This window comes from Oncorhynchus nerka, linkage group LG16 (assembly GCF_034236695.1).
Source record: "Oncorhynchus nerka isolate Pitt River linkage group LG16, Oner_Uvic_2.0, whole genome shotgun sequence".
Lineage (NCBI taxonomy): Eukaryota > Metazoa > Chordata > Actinopteri > Salmoniformes > Salmonidae > Oncorhynchus > Oncorhynchus nerka.
In genome coordinates this window covers 20558206-20578094 of record NC_088411.1, presented here as the reverse complement: position 1 = coordinate 20578094, position 19889 = coordinate 20558206, and the positions used below count along the sequence as shown (strand labels likewise).

Sequence of the window (19889 nt, the reverse complement as noted above, 5' to 3'; positions counted from 1 at the left end):
CAGACACTACTAATACAGACACTCCTAATACAGACACTCCTAATACAGACACTCCTAATACAGACACTACTAATACAAACACTCACACTAATACAGACACTACTAATACAGACACTCACACTAATACAAACACTACTAATACAGACACTCACACTAATACAGACACTACTAATACAGACACTCACACTAATACAGACACTCCTAATACAGGTAATACTAATACAGACACTCCTAATACAGACACTACTAATACAAACACTCACACTAATACAGACACTCACACTAATACAGACACTCACACGAATACAGACACTCACACCAATACAGACACTACTAATACAGACACTACTAATACAAACACTCACACTAATACAGACACTCACACTAATACAGACACTCACACGAATACAGACACTCACACTAATACAGACACTACTAATACAGACACTCACACTAATACAGACACTCACACTAATACAGACACTACTAATACAGACACTCACACTAATACAGACACTCACACTAATACAGACACTACTAATACAGACACTCACACTAATACAGACACTCACACTAATACAGACACTACTAATACAGACACTCACACTAATACAGACACTACTAATACAGACACTACTAATACATATATCCACTAAAAGAGGAAAGAGGGCTTATCTGTAGACTTTATTCTCCCAGGTCCTTTTTGTCACTGGGCTTGATGTGTATGTGTGTGTGTGTGTGTGTTTGCGTACATGCATGTGTGTGCATGCATTGGGGCTGTATTGTGTGTGTCTGAGCATGTTTTTGTGTAAGTGGCATGTCATTGGTACTGTAAGGCACCTATTTTGCAGCTGGAGTTGACTTCCACTCTGTGTGAATGGAAGTGATGTAATCCTGCTGTGCTCTGTCATTGTTTGACTGAGTGGTGACGCACAACACTAATGCCCTGGCCCGGTCAGTCGCTCCAAATATTTCAGGCTTTACACTGGGGTAGGGTTTGAAATGGTGGAGCTGAGGAGAGAGGAGTAGGGTAACACACTCACATGGTGACATCAAATGGCCACACTCCATATACAAATAAACTACAAACCCACTACGTTGCCTGGGCTGTTTAATCTATGTCATTGTCATCTGTTTCTGTCTTTTCTGTGCACTCTCTGCAAAGAAAAGAGCCCACACTCAACCCGAATACTGTCTCTTAGACGGAGTGTTTGTTTCGTGCCATTTCTCTTTGAATTAAATTGGAACTTTTTCTACCAACTATTACTACCAGGTACAATAGTGAACTGAGATTCACCCTGACCTAATCTCCGTCTCTGTCCTCTCAGGGGCACGGCAGACTGGTTCGGGGTCAGTAAGGAAAACGACAGCACCCAGCGATGGAGGAGGAAGAGCCTGCAGCACTGCAACCTGCGCTACGGCCGCCTCAAGGCCCAGGTGATGAGGGAGATGGAGCTGTCCAGCCAGGACAACCTGTCTCTGACCAGCACTGAGACCCCACCACCCCTCTACCTCCCCCCATACCACCACCCCCACCACCCCTATGCCATGCAGCGGGTAGGGTAGAGCCGCCCACAGACATACTATACATTCCTAGACTCTCTGTATATCTCTCTCTTTCTCTGTCTCTTGCCATACATATGTGCATATGTCATGTGTTGTGTTTCTTTACCCAATATCAATCCTATGTCTCTCCCTTGGGAACAATTATGTTATTCAATACAATTCAAAATAGATATCAGAATTGACATTTTGCTTGTTTGTGGTTTTTGTTTCTGTGATGTAAGCTGATGAGCGTATTAATTCATGGAGTAATGCAACTATTAGAGGTCCATCACTATGGTAACCTGTGTATTGATATGACCGTGAACTTGACCTGTCATGTAGCCTCTTAGCAGAGCCCCATTGTTGTAACTATTTAAGTGAGTTCACCACCAAATAACCTAAAAGGATATTCTTGGCTCCGTGGTGTTTACAATCCCATGGGACATTACAGTGTCTGCCTCTGTGTGTGTAGATTGTGGACCCCCTGGCGCGGGGCCGTGCATTCCGCATGGTGGAGGAGGTAGATGGATACAGCGTACCCCAGACCCCCATCACCCCTGGTGCCGCCTCTCTCTGCTCCTTTTCCAGCTCGCGCTCCGCACTCAACAGGTTACCGCGGCGACGCAAGCGAGAGTCGGTCGCCGTCATGAGCTTCAAGGCCGCCGCAGCGCTGGTTAAGGTGTGTGTCGCAAAGACATTGTCAACAGTGAGGATCAGAGTGTGTGTGTGTGTGTGTGTGTGTGTGTGTGTGTGGGTGTGGGTGTGTGTGTAAGCATTAGTATTAGTGTGTGTGTGAGTGTATGCATTAGTATTAGTGTGTGTGTGTGTGTGTGTGTGTGTGTGTGTGTGTGTGTGTGTGTGTGTGTGTGTGTGTGTGTGTGTGTGTGTGTGTGTGTGTGTGTGTTTGTTTGTGTGTGTGTGCATGAGGATCAGAGTGTGTGTGTGTGCGCGTGTTTGTTTGTGTGTGTGTGCATGAGGATCAGAGTGTGTGTGTGTGTGTGTGTGTGTGTGTGCATGAGGATCAGTGTGTGTGTGTGTGTGTGTGTGTGTGCGTGCAGGGAGCAGATGTGTTTCCCGCATGTTTACCACTGTACTGTTGATGAATCATCCCCGATACTCCAGCAGCTGAGATAAAACAGTTCTAGTAACAGACACTGCTTTGATCTAACTAAATGCATCATTGGGAGTCACCTTGACTCATATTTACTATCTCAAGCCAAGTATGCAAACACCTTAGTCTCTGTAGTGTCAGTACCTCTTAGATGCTGCCTGTCTGATATGACTCTGGTCATTGAACAGTTTCTGCTCTGTGTCTTTGTTAATGGTGGCACAATAAAACGCAACTAAACACAGCAGAACCCTACTGGATTGCGTTGTTTGTTCTAGGCATTGATCTCTTTGCCCAAAATGGTTATTGAGAGACTTAATCACACAACCCCAGTTTACTGTAGCCTGCTTATGGACACACACACGCACACACGCACACACACACACGCACAAACACACAGAGTATGTGTATGTTTATATCATATAGGACGATTACCAATGTCAGTGTTATGTAAAAGTTGAGCTCAGGCTTGTATTGTAGGATTAGGCTTTGGTGTAACAGTACAGAGGCTGTTCCTCTCTCCTGTCCTGTGGTGTCAGGCAGGGTGGTGGGGGACACATAGGTAGATGACTAGGCTGGGGAGGGAGGCAATGTTTGCATCCCAAATGGCACCCTATTCCCTATGATTTAGTGCACTACTTTTGACCAGGGCCCTGGCACTAAATAGGGAATATGGTACCTTGGTTGAAAGTTCCGCACTAAATAGGGAATAGGGTGCCATTTGGGACACATACATTAACAGATGGCATTAGGATAACACTGATGTCAGTCCCGTCCTCCAGTCAGAATGCTCAGCTGTGTGTCTGTTCTGTTAGCCAGTAGAATACTGTGTATTCTGGAACTGAAACATTGAACGCTGCAGGGCTAATCCCGCCTCAAGAGGTCAAAGCATCATAATCATCATGGCCACTGGCCACAGATGGTTGTCAGGAGTCAGAGAGGACACTGGTCTGGAGCTTTGGGGATGCTGTTTACCGGATGTGTTTTTGATCCCGGGTTGGGGTCAATTCCATTTCTATTTGAAATTGAATTCCCTTCTTGAACTGACGGAATTGAAATGGAATTGACCCGTCATGGTCTCATTGTCACACACAACAGTAATGTAATATCATGCAATAAATGTGCATCAGAGAGTATTTATTAGCGGTTACAACGAAGGTGATGATGATGACAACGTGATGATGATGACAGTGAGGATGATGACAGTGATGATGATGACAGTGATGATGATGACGATGATGATGGTGTGTGTCAGGGCCGTACGGTGAGGGAGAGGGAGGGCGCTGCCCGGCGGTGTCGCAGGCGGAGCTTCATGCCAGTGAGTTTCCTGGAGGACGACACAGTGGACTTCCCTGACGAGCTGGACACCTCCTTCTTTGCTAGAGTGAGTAACACACACACATCCCATCACACATTCACGCACAGATAGCATACTCGCACAGTTCCTCCTGTCCCTCTTCATCTCTTTTCCTTCTCCTCCTCCTCCTCCTCCTGCTCCTCCTCCTCCTGCTCCTGCTCCTTCTCCTCCTTCTCCTCCTCCATGCAGGATGGTCTGAGGAGAGGAGATGAGGAGCTGTCTACCTATGCAGACGATGTGTTTGATTCTCCGTCTGAGGCCGCCATTAAAGAGGAGGAGTCTAACACAGCAGCGGATGAGAGTGACCTCACAGGTGGCGCCTTGGACAAGAACGAACTGGAGAGGAGTCACCTGATGCTGTGAGTGGAACACACAGACATCACACACGCAAGTTGTTACTGCTACTGTAGCCAGTTTCACTTAACACACATCTCTCTCTCCCTCTCTCTCTATCTCCCTCTCTCGCTCTCCGTCTCTCGCTCTCCGTCTCTCTCTCTCCGTCTCTCGCTCTCCGTCTCTCGCTCTCCGTCTCTCGCTCTCCCTCTCACGCTCTCCGTCTCTCGCTCTCCGTCTCTCGCTCTCCGTCTCTCGCTCTCCGTCTCTCGCTCTCCGTCTCTCTCGCTCTCCGTCTCTCTCTCTCTCTCTCTCGCTCTCCGTCTCTCGCTCTCCGTCTCTCTCGCTCTCCGTCTCTCTCTCTCTCTCTCTCTCTCTCTCGCTCTCCGTCTCTCGCTCTCCGTCTCTCTCGCTCTCCGTCTCTCTCTCTCGCTCTCTCGCTCTCCGTCTCTCGCTCTCCGTCTCTCTCGCTCTCCGTCTCTCTCTCTCTCTCTCTCGCTCTCCGTCTCTCTCTCCGTCTCTCTCCGCTCTCTCGTCTCTCTCTCCGTCTCTCGCTCTCCGTCTCTCGCTCTCCGTCTCTCGCTCTCCGTCTCTCGCTCTCGCTCTCGCTCCGTCTCTCGCTCTCCGTCTCTCTCTCTCTCTCTCTCTCGCTCTCCGTCTCTCGCTCTCCGTCTCTCGCTCTCCGTCTCTCGCTCTCCGTCTCTCTCTCGCTCTCCGTCTCTCGCTCTCCGTCTCTCGCTCTCCGTCTCTCGCTCTCCGTCTCTCTCGCTCTCCGTCTCTCTCTCTCTCTCACGCTCTCCGTCTCTCGCTCTCCGTCTCTCGCTCTCCGTCTCTCTCTCTCTCGCTCTCCGTCTCTCGCTCTCCGTCTCTCTCTCTCCGTCTCTCGCTCTCCGTCTCTCGCCCTCCGTCTCTCTCGCTCTTGCTCTCCGTCTCTCCCTCTCTCTCTCGCTCTCGCTCTCCGTCTCTCGCTCTCCGTCTCTCTCTCTCTCGCTCTCCGTCTCTCGCTCTCCGTCTCTCTCTCTCTCTCTCTCTCTCTCTCTCTCTCTCTCTCTCTCTCTCTCGCTCATTCGCTCGCTCCCACTCCACTCCACTCCACTCCACTCCACTCCACAGGCCCCTGGAGCGGGGCTGGCGTAAAGGTAAAGAACCTGGACTGTCTCAGGTCCAGCCCAAGGTGCGTCTGCGCCAGGAGGTGGTGAGTGTGAGTGGGCAGCGACGGGGCCAGCGGATCACAGTGCCCGTCAAGAAGCTCTTCGCCAGGGAGAAGAGGCCCTACGGCCTAGGGATGGTGGGACGGCTCACTAACAGAACCTACCGCAAACGCATCGACAGCTTCGTCCAGCAGCAGATAGAGGACATGGACGACCACAGGTACACTTTATTATCAATGAGGATTTTCAGATTCTTTCATTTCAATGTGGAATTCTGAATTTGCTACATTGCTATGCATTTGACTTCAACTCTGGCATGGTCACATAGTCGCACTGTAACATCAAACATGTCTAAGATTTAATCACACTACAGGAGAAGAGCTCAGTCACATCTGTAGTGGAGGTCGGAGCTGTGTCTGAGGTTGCCCCAGATAAGATACAGTATGAGTCATCACGGATAATAGAAAGCACCTAATTTCTGTGACTGGCCTGGCCTCTAGATTAATAAACAAACCAGGACTGTGTGACTCAGTAACAGATGGTCGAGTCCCAGCACACCATGTGGGAAACAATGGTTTACACAGTTGTTGTCATACATTAATAACTCCTATCCTAGTGGATGCAGCTGTTGTCGTACATTAATAACTCCTATCCTAGTGGATGCAGCTGTTGTCATACATTAATAACTCCTATCCTAGTGGATGCAGCTGTTGTCGTACATTAATAACTCCTATCCTAGTGGATGCAGCTGTTGTCATACATTACTAACTCCTATCCTAGTGGATGCAGCTGTTGTCGTACATTAATAACTCCTATCCTAGTGGATGCAGCTGTTGTCATACATTAATAACTCCTATCCTAGTGGATGCAGCTGTTGTCATACATTAATAACTCCTATCCTAGTGGATGCAGCTGTTGTCATACATTAATAACTCCTATCCTAGTGGATGCAGCTGTTGTCATACATTACTAACTCCTATCCTAGTGGATGCAGCTGTTGTCATACATTAATAACTCCTATCCTAGTGGATGCAGCTGTTGTCATACATTAATAACTCCTATCCTAGTGGATGCAGCTGTTGTCATACATTAATAACTCCTATCCTAGTGGATGCAGCTGTTGTCGTACATTAATAACTCCTATCCTAGTGGATGCAGCTGTTGTCGTACATTAATAACTCCTATCCTAGTGGATGCAGCTGTTGTCATACATTAATAACTCCTATCCTAGTGGATGCAGCTGTTGTCATACATTAATAACTCCTATCCTAGTGGATGCAGCTGTTGTCATACATTAATAACTCCTATCCTAGTGGATGCAGCTGTTGTCATACATTAATAACTCCTATCCTAGTGGATGCAGCTGTTGTCATACATTACTAACTCCTATCCTAGTGGATGCAGCTGTTGTCATACATTAATAACTCCTATCCTAGTGGATGCAGCTGTTGTCATACATTAATAACTCCTATCCTAGTGGATGCAGCTGTTGTCATACATTACTAACTCCTATCCTAGTGGATGCAGCTGTTGTCATACATTACTAACTCCTATCCTAGTGGATGCAGCTGTTGTCATACATTAATAACTCCTATCCTAGTGGATGCAGCTGTTGTCCATGTGAGGTCCACACTGACATACTGAGATAGTTTTTCTAACAGACGAGGCAAGCTGCTGTACTATGTGATATACCGTATTGATATTGTGTGTGTGTCTGTGTCTCTCTCTGTGTGTGTTTGTGTGTGTGTGTGCAGGCCTTTCTTTACCTACTGGATCACATTTGTCCACCTGTTAATCACCATCCTGACTGTTTGTCTCTACGGCATCGCCCCTGTGGGCTTCTCCCAGCATGAGACCGTCGACTCGGTCAGTACAGTGACTGCTATATAACGTAGTTTGCGTTATGAATGTTACAGTGATGGTTGTATAGTCTTTGCTACAATGTGATGCGTGATCCGTTGCGTCAATGTGTTATGTCTTTGCATGTCACTTCGTAAAGACGTCTGGCTTCTCCCCTGTCTCTCTTTAGGTATTGAGAAATAAAGGTGTTTATGAAAATGTCAAGTTTGTGCAACAAGAAAACTTCTGGGTGGGACCAAATTCTGTAAGTGTAACTTCATTTGATCATTTAAACCGATATGTCAGCTATGAGATGCTGTGTTGTATTTGAACAAACCGTACCCGATGGTAAGTCATAGCGCTGGTAGCATAACTCTCTGTTATGCTGCTCCCAAACTTCATCTTTTAATAAAACTTTGGTGATTAAGATGTTTATTAATACAAAGGGTTTCCGGCACAAAAAGCACATCTCCGTTCTTGTTCCATGAGCATAAGGGAACTGTGTGTCACAGCTGGATGGGCTGCGCTTTCGCTCACAAAATCCATGCCATTACCAACCGTGTTACCGCTAATACCTGCTTTTCGTTGGTCTTACATCTCTCGATATGCGCTCCAGGGGTTGGAATCAAAATACTTTTTGAACAGAACCATTATTTTCTGGGGGTTCGTTCCACTGTTCCGACCAGATTTACTTCACCAATCAGTGCGGATAGAGCAGCTTGCTATGGAGCAGACAGTCTATAGTTACATGTGTGATGGAAAGAAAAGTGTAGGGCATGAGATGCGAGTGGGGAGAGAGCAAGAGAGGGTGGAGAAGGACGTTTGGCTTAAAGCACTGGGGATCTTGTTTTGACATGCATTATCTGAATTAGGCCCACAGAATTATACCTACGGAGGTGCAGCTTCTATGGAGGAACTTTGAATGTCTTTGATCTTCAGAGAAATGGCTTAATGTTGGACCTAACAAGCTTGTGTGTGCAGACCGGCACCAGAATTCTGAATCATGCTTGTAATGTCAGTAGGCTACAGGAGCCTATGCTTCAGAGGGGAGGGGCAGATAGCCTAAACACGCACGCACTCTGACAAAGATTTTCTGCTGGCAGGCAGACACTGGAAGAAGTTTCTGAGAGACAGAGGGAGGGCTTTGCATAGCTGTTTTGTTGCGCTTTTTGTGGGACAAAAAAAAAATCCTGCAACGTTAAATAATGTTATTAACCGGTTCCCATGCTTTTAAAATAATGGTTCTGTTTCCCGGAAAAGTATAGATCACTCTTGTTCCCGGTTTTGATTCTGTTCCTTTTCTGTTTCAGTTCTGTTCCCTGAACTGATTCCAACCCCTGCTTTTGCGCTTGTTTTCAAGGACATACCACAAGTATTGCTACCTCAGCGCAAGCTAGCTGATATTAGATAGGTAAATTGATATTAGACAGGTAAATTGATATTAGAGAGGTAAATTGATATTAGACAGGTAAATTGATATTAGACAGGTAAATTGATATTAGATAGGTAAATTGATATGAGACAGGTAAATTGATATTAGAGAGGTAAATTGATATTAGAGAGGTAAATTGATATTAGATGGTAAATTGATATTAGACAGGTAAATTGATATGACAGGTAAAAATTGAGACATGTAAATTGATATTAGAGAGGTAAATTGATATTAGAGAGGTAAATTGATATTAGACAGGTAAATTGATATTAGACAGGTAAATTGATATGAGACATTTAAATTGATATTAGAGAGGTAAATTGATATTAGAGAGGTAAATTGATATTAGAGAGGTAAATTGATATTAGAGCAGGTAAATTGATATTAGACATGTAAATTGATATTAGACAGGTAAATTGATATTAGATAGGTGCAGCTTGATATGAGAGGTAAATTGATATTAGATCTTCAGGTAAATTGATATTAGACCTAAATTGATATTAGACAGGTAAATTGATATTAGACAGGTAAATTGATATTAGAGGGGGTAAATTGATATGAGACATGTAAAAGATTTTAGAGATGGTAAATTGATATTAGAAGGTAAATTGATATTAGAGGGAGGTAAATTGATATTAGACAGGTAAATTGATATTAGACAGGTAAATTGATATTAGACAGGTAAATTGATATTAGATAGGTAAATTGATATTAGATAGGTAAATATAGATATTTGATATTAGATAGGTAAATTGATATGAGACAGGTAAATTGATATTAGAGAGGTGATATTAGAGAGGTAAATTGATATTAGATAGGTAAATTGATATTAGACCCCTGTAAATTTGCGCTTGATATTAGACAGGTAAATTGATATTAGACAGGTAAATTGATATTAGATAGGTAAATTGATATTAGACAGGTAAATTGATATTAGAGAGGTAAATTGATATTAGACAGGTAAATTGATATTAGACAGGTAAATTGATATTAGATAGGTAAATTGATATGAGACAGGTAAATTGATATTAGATAGGTAAATTGATATTAGAGAGGTAAATTGATATTAGAGAGGTAAATTGATATTAGAGAGGTAAATTGATATTAGACAGGTAAATTGATATGAGACATGTAAATTGATATTAGAGAGGTAAATTGATATTAGAGAGGTAAATTGATATTAGACAGGTAAATTGATATTAGACAGGTAAATTGATATGAGACATTTAAATTGATATTAGAGAGGTAAATTGATATTAGAGAGGTAAATTGATATTAGAGAGGTAAATTGATATTAGACAGGTAAATTGATATTAGAGAGGTAAATTGATATTAGACAGGTAAATTGATATTAGATAGGTAAATTGATATGAGACATGTAAATTGATATTAGAGAGGTAAATTGATATTAGAGAGGTAAATTGATATTAGACAGGTAAATTGATATTAGACAGGTAAATTGATATTAGACAGGTAAATTGATATGAGACAGGTAAATTGATATTAGACAGGTAAATTGATATTAGAGAGGTAAATTGATATTAGAGAGGTAAATTGATATTAGAGAGGTAAATTGATATTAGAGAGGTAAATTGATATTAGACAGGTAAATTGATATTAGACAGGTAAATTGATATTAGACAGGTAAATTGATATTAGATAGGTAAATTGATATTAGACAGGTAAATTGATATTAGAGAGGTAAATTGATATTAGACAGGTAAATTGATATTAGAGGTAAATTGATATTAGACAGGTAAATTGATATTAGACAGGTAAATTGATATTAGACAGGTAAATTGATATTAGACAGGTAAATTGATATTAGATATTAGAGATAGGTAAATTGATATTAGAGAGGTAAATTGATTTAGACAGGTAAATTGATATTAGACAGGTAAATTGATATTAGACAGGTAAATTGAGATTGATAGACAGGTAAATTGATATTAGACAGGTAAATTGATATTAGAAGGTAAATTGATATTAGAGAGGTAAATTGATATTAGAGAGGTAAATTGATATGAGACAGGTAAATTGATATTAGAGAGGTAAATTGATATTAGACAGGTAAATTGATATTAGACAGGTAAATTGATATTAGATAGGTAAATTGATATTAGATAGGTAAATTGATATTAGACAGGTAAATTGATATTAGATAGGTAAATTGATATTAGAGAGGTAAATTGATATGAGACAGGTAAATTGATATTAGAGAGGTAAATTGATATTAGAGATGTAAATTGATATTAGACAGGTAAATTGATATTAGAACGGTAAATTGATATTAGAGAGGTAAATTGATATTAGAACGGTAAATTGATATTAGAGAGGTAAATTGATATGAGACATGTAAATTGATATTAGAACGGTAAATTGATATTAGACAGGTAAATTGATATTAGATAGGTAAATTGATATTAGACAGGTAAATTGATATTAGACAGGTAAATTGATATTAGACAGGTAAATTGATATTAGAGAGGTAAATTGATATTAGACAGGTAAATTGATATTAGACAGGTAAATTGATATTAGACAGGTAAATTGATATTAGATAGGTAAATTGATGCCAGCTGAAAATAGAGCCCCTTGTCTGTGTTCTGACTGTACACCCTCCCCCTGACCTGCAGGAGGCGCTAATCCACCTGGGGGCTAAGTTCTCCCCCTGCATGCGTCAGGACCAGCAGGTCCATGACCTGATCCAGGAGAAGAGAGGAAGAGAGCGGGAGTCAGCCTGCTGTGTGAGGAACGACCGCTCCGGCTGTCTTCAGACCTCACAGGAGGAGTGCTCTGTGAGTTACCCTGGTGTTCCACTACTGTTACAGTCATATTATATTTAATATCCTACAATCTGCAGCAATTCACCCCTGTCTCTCTCTCCCCCTGTCCTCCCTCTCCAGTCTACTCTAGCAGTGTGGGTGAAGTGGCCTCATCACCCCAGTGCTCCTCTCCTGGAGGGGAAGGTCCGTCAGCACGGCTCAGTCTGCCACCAGGACCCCAGGTAATAAACTGCTCCTCTCTCTCCTCTTCATCCATCTCCCTCTCTTCTTCTTTATCTCCTCTTCCCTCTATACATTATATGTTCTTTCCTCGGGTTCCTCTCTTTTCAGAATATGCCTGGAGCCAGCCTCTGTGTCGCCTCATGAGTGGCCTGATGACATCACCAAGTGGCCAGTGTGTACCAGGTACAACCCAGGCAACCACACTAACCTCCCCCACGTAGACTGTGCCATCACCGGACGGCCATGCTGCATTGGGACCAAAGGGAGGTGAGGACAGACAGTACCCTCCACAAACTGCACGGTAGTGGTGAATACTATATGAGTTTCCTCAACTGGCCCCTCAATTTTTCTGATTTAAAAAAAAAAAAAAAAAAAAGTTTTATTTTACAATTATTGTTGGACATAAAATACTGGAAAAAGGTTGGAAAATCAGCTCCAAGTGATTAACATTTTGGAAATCTATTCCAAAGTATTTTTACACATAATATAAAGATATAGCTCTAGAAAAAATTAAGAGACCACCGCAAAAGTATCCGTTTCTCTGATTTTACTATTTATACGTATGTGTTTAGGTAAAATAAAATAAAAAAGGTTTTATTCTGTAAACTACTGACAATATTTCTCCCAAATTCCAAATAAAAATATTGTAATTTAGAGCATTTATTTGCAGAAAATGACAACTGGTCAAAATAACAAAAAATATGCGGTGTTGCCAGACCTCGAATAATGCAAAATAAATATGTTTGTATTCATTTCTAAACAACACAATACTAATGTTTTAACTTAGGAAGAGTTCAGAAATCAATATTTGGTGGAATAACCCTGATTTTCAATCACAGCTTTCATGCATCTTGGCATGCTCTCCACCGGTCTTTCACATTGATGTTGGGTGACTTTATGTCACTCCTGGTGCAAAAATTCAAGCAGCTCGGCTTTGTTTGATGGCGTGTGACCATCCATCTTCCTCTTAATCACATTCCAGAGGCTTTCAATGGGGTTCAGGTCTGGAGATTGGGCTGGCCATGACAGGGTCTTGATTTGGTGGTCATCCATCCACACCTTGATTGACCTGGCTGTGTGGCATGGAGCATTCTCCTGCTTGAAAAACCAATCCTCAGAGTTGGGGAACATTGTCAGAGCAGAAGGAAGCAAGTTTTCTTCCAGGACAACATTGTACGTGGCTTGATTCATGCGTCCTTCACAAAGACAAATCTGTCCGATTCCAGCCTTGCTGAAGAACCCCCAGATCATCAACGATCCTCCACCAAATTTCAGTGGGTGCGAGACACTGTGGCTTGTAGGCCTCTCCAGGTCTCGCACCCACTGTGAGGATAATTTTTTCCAGAGCTGTATATGTGATTGTATAGTGATTATGTTTTAGTCATCTGTTTGGGCTTCTTGTGGTCAATCTGCGGTCTATAAATGATTTTTAATTATGTTCTGGCCTCCTGAGCATCCGCTCAAGAAAATATCTAGTTCATGATCCCTGCTATATGACTTATGGAAACAGTTAACTATGTTTTGAAAGTGTGTTGCTGAGGAGCCTGTACTTTATGCTGTTCAGTTCCCTCAGTCTTCACAGATATAGGTCGTTGATGTTGTAATGGCTTGTCTTGTGTGTTCACTATTCAGGTGCGAGATCACGTCCAGAGAGTACTGTGACTTTATGAAGGGCTACTTCCACGAGGACGCGACTCTCTGCTCCCAGGTGGCCTGTATGGATGATGTGTGTGGCCTGCTTCCTTTCCTCAACCCTGAGATCCCAGACCAGTTCTACAGACTCTGGCTCTCTCTATTCCTCCATGCAGGGTGAGTAGTGTTTCTCTGTAAAGAATACTCATTAGAATTTTTTTATGTGTCTATTTTTAAAGGGTTAAGCTAAGAACATGAACAACTTCATAGTTAAGAACACATATTCTACAAGAACCAATATCACTCCCTAAAAACACAACCCTATGGTACAATCCTTGGATAGCTTTTCAGAAATTACCAGATAAATTGGTCCACATGGAAAAGTAAAGGCATAGAATCCGTAAATGACTTGGTAACAGGAAATACATTTATTTCCATGACAGAATTAAGAAGTCATTTTGGACTGACCAGTGTAGATCGTTTCAAATACATCCAACTTAAAAGTTACATATCACAAAATGTCAGTTTTAAATCTTTAAGACATCAGAGCAACATTGTGGGAATCTTATTTGAGCCAGAAAGGTATGTTCATTTGATAGGGAAGATATACAAAACCTTGCGTAGAGCGTATCCAAATGACAATCTCTGAGAATTGTTTTTCAAAAGAACTGATGTTGGCACAAGATGGAGGGAAAGTTGGAGCATAATTAAAGAAATGACAGAAAACGTATGCTTAATCGAGTATAAACGAATGTATAGCATTTATTATACAAGAGATAAAATCCACAAATTTCAGAGTCGATGTCTCAAGTGTAAAACTAATAATGACTCAATAATCCATGCTTTCTGGGAATGCTATAAAGTCTGGAAGTTGTGGGCGGGGCTAGAAAGTTGGCTGTATTTCAGGAAGTACTACAATGTAAACTTACTTTTGATCTGTCTGTCTGCATATTTGAAGACATGGAATATGGGGGTGTAGTGAGATACCTGGTGAGCTGGTGAGCTGGATGATTCCAGCTATACTAGATACTTGGAAGTCAATCATTCCGCCATCATTGACACAATGGAAAAATCAAATTATTTATTATTGAAATAGCATGAGCGACCATGAAAAAATCACTGGTAAAATTTAAGGTCAAGTGGCAAACAATAATGCAGGCACTAGCAATTGGGGTGTAAGCATGCGGGTCTGGGCAGAGGAGATGTAGTCATTGTTTGTGTGTGAGTTTGTTTTTAAAGTTTTAAAAAAAGGGGGGAACAAAGATATATATAATACCAGTAAAAAGTTTGGACACAACTACTCATTCCAGGGTTTTTCTTTGTTTTTACTATTTTCTACATTGTAGAATAATAGTGAAGACATTCAAAATGATGAAATAACCCATATGGAATCATGTAGTGACCAAAAAATGATTCAACAAATAAAAATATATGTTATATTTGACATTCTTCAAAGAAGCCATCCTTTGCCTTAATGACAGATTTGCACACTCTTGGCATTCTCTCAACCAGCTTCATGAGGTAGTCACCTGGAATGCATTTCAATTAACAGATGTGCTTGTTAAAAGTTCATTTGTGGAATTTCTTTCCTTCTTAACGTGTTTGAGCCACTCAGTTGTTTTGTGACAAGGTAAGGGTGGTATACAAAAGATAGCCCTATTTGGTAAAAGACCAAGTTCAAATTATGGCAAGAACATCTTAAATAAGCAAAGAGAAACGATAGTCCATCATTACTTTACGACATGAAGGTCAGACAATACAGAACATTTCAAGAACTTTGAAAGTTTCTTCAAGTGCATCATCAAGTTCTATGATGAAACTGGCTCTCATGAGGACCGCCACAGGAAAGGATGACACAGAGTTACCTCTGCTGCAGAGGATAAGTTCATTAGTTACCAGCCTCAGAAATTGCAGCCCAAATAAATGATTCACAGACACATCTCAACATCAACTGTTCAGAGGAGACTGTGTGAATCAGGCCTTCATGGTCGAATTGCTGCAAAGAAACCACTACTAAAGGACACCAATAATAAGAAGAGACTTGCTTGGGGCAAGAAAAATTAGCAATGGAAACCTGTCCTTTGGTCTGATGAATCCAAATGGGAGATTTTTGGTTCCAACCGCTGTGTCTTTGTGAGACGCAGAGTAGGTGAACGGATGATCTCCGCATGTGTGGTTCCAATCGTGAAGCATGGAGGAGGAGGTGTGATGGTGTGGGGGTGCTTTGCTGGTGACACTGTTAGTGATTTATTTACAATTCAAGGCACACTTAACCAGCATGGCTACCACAGCATTCTGCAGCAATATGCCATCCCATCTGGTTTGTGCTTAGTGGGACTGTCATTTGTTTTTCAACAGGACAATTACCCAACACACCTCCAGGCTGTGTAAGGGCTATTTGACCAAGAAGGAGAGTGATGGAGTGCTGCATCAGATGACCTGGCCTCAATAATCACCTGACCTCAACCCAATTGAGATGGTTTGGGATGAGTTGGACCGCTGAGTGAAGGAAAAGCAGCCAACAAGTGCTCAGCATATGTGGGAACTCCTTCAAGACTGTTGGAAAAGCATGTGAAACTGGTTGAGAGAATTGCAAGAGTGTGCAAAGCTGTCATTGGTGGCTACTTTGAAGAATCTAAAATCTAAAATATATTTTGATTTGTTTAACACTTGTTTGGTTACTTCATGATTCCATATGTGTTATTTCATAGTTTTGATGTCTTCACTATTATTCTACAATGTAGAAAATAGTACAAATAAAGAAAAACTCTTTAATGAGTAGGTGTGACTGGTACTGTATATATGTAAAATAGTAAATGGTATTAGACAAGTTGTGTTCAATATGTTTAAACTTTGTCCTGCACAATGTCCTGCATGATGTGTCAAACATCATGAATAAATTAGGAAGCTACTGTATTTGGGCAGAAAATCGTATTTTTGCGTCTCAAATGTTATGTGAATGCGCAACCTGTTGACGTTTGTTTGTCTTGTGTATTGCGAGTCAGCTTTGTTCCAGGGAGTTAGTGTGCTTCACACATACCAGTCGACACACTAGCTCTGTTAACCACTGTTACTTGTGCAGCTAGTGAGTACATACTAGCTAGGCTCGGTAGTTTCTTAATTATACATGTCATTTCACCACCCGTGCTGTTGGGGGCGGTAACGCACCATCCTCTCTGGCACCAACCTCCTGTCTCATGTTGTATGTCTCACAGTGTCTGTGGCGTGAAAATGCATGTGCTGGAGCCAGACCCTATTGGAAAATAATGTCGTTTGTAACCTGCTGAGACTCTCCATGTCTTTATTTATTTGCTCATTTGTATCCCTGTAGGATCCTGCACTGCCTGGTGTCGGTGCTCTTCCAGATGACCATCCTGAGGGACTTAGAGAAGCTGGCTGGCTGGCTGAGGATCTCTATCATCTACATCGTCTCTGGCATCACTGGCAACCTGGCCAGCGCCATCTTCCTACCCTACAGAGCAGAGGTACAGTACTGTAGATACACTGATCATATAGGTCTAGTGATATCACTGGTGTAATTATGGGATATTTGTTTGTTTATGATGCAATGCAGCCATAATAAACAAGAATCTCAAATGTAATTTATTTTGTTTTGTTGTCATTCCACTGGCTGTCCCTTAGGTAGCAGGAGGCCAAGTATTTAACTGCCAATATGACACAATGTGTGTGTGTCTCTCTTTCTGTTCTCCTGCTCCCTCTCCCCCTTCCTCCCCAGGTGGGTCCAGCTGGCTCTCAGTTTGGTATCCTGGCCTGTCTGTTTGTTGAGCTGTTCCAGAGCTGGCAGATCCTGGAGCGTCCGTGGAGGGCTTTCACCAAGCTGTTGTGCGTCGTCATCTTTCTCTTCTCCTTTGGCATGCTGCCCTGGATAGACAACTTCGCCCACATCTCCGGATTCATCTCTGGACTCTTCCTCTCCTTTGCCTTTCTGCCATACATCAGGTGAGAGCTGGTTTGATTTAGTAATATTTGGGGGATTTTTTTGTGTATGTAATGTAAAGCGCTTTGAACTACTTCAAAAAAAATAATAATGTGGCTCAGATCTAAATGGCTCAGTTGGTTCTGGGTTTGCGGCCTCATATACCTGAATATATTAGGTTTTACTGTAACTTTAAGTTACTTTGGGTAATATTTTTATATATTTTTATAATTACATTGAAATGAAATATGGCCTCAAGGTTATGCTATACCCTTTAATACGTAAAACACTAATATTGATTTTATGATCTTATTCTCCTTATTATTTCCAGTTTTGGCCGTTCGGACATGTACCGTAAGCGTGTCCAGATCTGTGTGTTCCTGTTGGTGTTCCTGGGTCTCTTCTCAGGACTGGCTGTACTGTTCTACATACACCCGGTCAAGTGTGAGTGGTGTGAGTACCTCACCTGTATTCCCCTCACTGACAAGTTCTGTGACAAGTATGACCTCAACGCCCACCTCCACTGACCTTTGACGGTACAATTGCAATGACTAGAATGGACAATCTCAAAGAGCTATAGCCTCACGCGCCAGGATAGCAGGACGAAAGGGTCGGCTGGTGAACAAGACTCTAAGCAACGTCACGGCATGGACCAGACCGGCGGCCATATTTGGTGTAGTATTCAGGACATTGGATGTGAAGATTGCCAATCTTGGAAAAATAACTGTTGATCTTAATAACTGTTGATCTGTCTTCATTTGATTTTGTTTATTTGGACATTGCTAGCGAGTGACCTGTCACTTTCAAAGCATAAAGACTTAAAGAGAGAAGGGGGGGGGTTAAATGTGACTGTTGCCTTGCCGCTGCTCTTATTAAAAACAGACACAACAGCACCACCTTGTGGCCGTCAGACCACATACAGCTGTGGAGGGATTTTGTTTTGTATTTTTCTACACACGTCATAAAGCTGACGAAAAGTTGTATTGGTTCATTGGATGACCTCAGACAGGGAACTATCTCACAGGAAAGAAAAGGGATTCCTGTAGTACTGTACGATGACTGCCTCTGGTGCCTTGGTTATTACTGCCATATCTAGGTCCAAGTCTCAAATGGCACACTATTCTCTATACCAGAGGTTCCCAAACGTTTTCACTCAGGCCCCCTTCCAGCGTTGGAGAACATCTCACAATGGCACAAGCATTGTTCATGACACCAAGTGTTCACACCCCTCTTGTTGGCAGAGAGTTGTAAACGCTTATTTCCTGCAATTCTAGACATTTTGCAGAGCCTAATGTGTATTCATGTGATATTTGAGTAACTCAAAAATTACAACAAAATCTATGGGCTAAAAAACATTAGCTGACATGGTTTAGTTATAAATAGGTTATAAATAGCTCTCTAATGTATGCAATGACTGACATGACAAGAGGAACTAATGATGCACTACCCAATATCGAAAATGCACCTTTTGCATTCAACTATTACAAATTACAAGTGGGTTTTTTTTTTGGGGGGGGGGGGGGGCTGCCGACCCCTCACCCTCACCCCCCTTGGGTAACACTGCTCTGTACAGTGAACTATATAGGGAATAGTGTGTCATGTGTGCCCTATATTACACTAGACAAAACACTTGTAGGTTAACATGTGTACTGCTGTCTAAGTAGTGGTGAGTGTTTGGAGGGTAGCGTTTTAGCTACCTGCTTATCTGTACCTGCCAATACAGCAACACAAACTGACGCTTTCTGTCTGTGTGTCCAATTTATTTCTGTTGTGTGTGTGAGGGATCTGAAACTCTTATGCCTTGTTGCACATGCTTGCTTCCCCCAGGAGATGGCAGAGTTGCTTTGAGTAAATGGCTGCCATCAGGAACATGTAACGTACACAAGATGCATGTCTGATGTCCTCATATACCCTTAAACAAACTTAGTCTGAATGGCTCTTAAAGTAAGATATATAATGCACACATTGTGTGCATAGAAACATTTCTAGTACTCTGTGTTATCCACATTGTCTCTGCTAGGGGATTTGTAGGTTAATGTCGACTACAGACCTATGCTGTTCCGTGGCTCTGACCTCGTGATTTAAACGTGATATGTTTATCCAACACAACTCTTAATGGTGCACTTCAAGACATTTCTTTTGTCGCTGACTAATTCTCTCTGCCTCCCCTTGAGTCGCCAGCCTCTTCCCACGCATACACACACACACACACACACACACACACACACACACACACACAGTCTGTAATTTATGGTGCACTTCAAGTCCTCTCTCTTTTGCCGTTTACTAATTCTCTCTTCCACCCCCCTCTCCTTGAGTCACCAGCCCTTACACACACACACACACACACACACACACACACACACACACACTGAGTCTGTAATTCAAAGTTAATCAGTGCGTCGACTCCACTCAAGCCTCCTGTCGATAGAAAGCTGAATATGACAAACCCTTATTTGCAGCCAAGGTATAATAGCTAGGTAGTATGTTTAGGAGCTATTCCATGAATCCCACCTTACAGATGCTTCTCTGCCTGTAGACTGAATG

At 42.2% G+C, this 19889-nt stretch overlaps 1 protein-coding gene across 1 annotated transcript in view; it reads left to right on the top strand.

Annotated features, from left to right (window-relative positions):
* The window catches only part of rhbdf1b (rhomboid 5 homolog 1b (Drosophila)), a 54541-nt gene extending 35463 nt beyond the window's left edge, over positions 1 to 19078 (top strand). Inside the window, exons 4-17 of the mRNA XM_029685045.2 lie at positions 1329 to 1557; positions 2018 to 2224; positions 3909 to 4037; positions 4200 to 4369; positions 5457 to 5714; positions 7249 to 7360; positions 7524 to 7598; positions 11402 to 11563; positions 11672 to 11772; positions 11882 to 12040; positions 13406 to 13582; positions 16737 to 16890; positions 17142 to 17365; positions 17674 to 19078. Of these exons, the coding sequence (XP_029540905.2) occupies positions 1329 to 1557; positions 2018 to 2224; positions 3909 to 4037; positions 4200 to 4369; positions 5457 to 5714; positions 7249 to 7360; positions 7524 to 7598; positions 11402 to 11563; positions 11672 to 11772; positions 11882 to 12040; positions 13406 to 13582; positions 16737 to 16890; positions 17142 to 17365; positions 17674 to 17869 (2353 nt within the window). The 3' untranslated portion in view covers positions 17870 to 19078. The remainder of the gene's footprint in view (positions 1 to 1328; positions 1558 to 2017; positions 2225 to 3908; positions 4038 to 4199; positions 4370 to 5456; positions 5715 to 7248; positions 7361 to 7523; positions 7599 to 11401; positions 11564 to 11671; positions 11773 to 11881; positions 12041 to 13405; positions 13583 to 16736; positions 16891 to 17141; positions 17366 to 17673) is intronic.
* Positions 19079 to 19889: the final 811 nt, after the last annotated feature.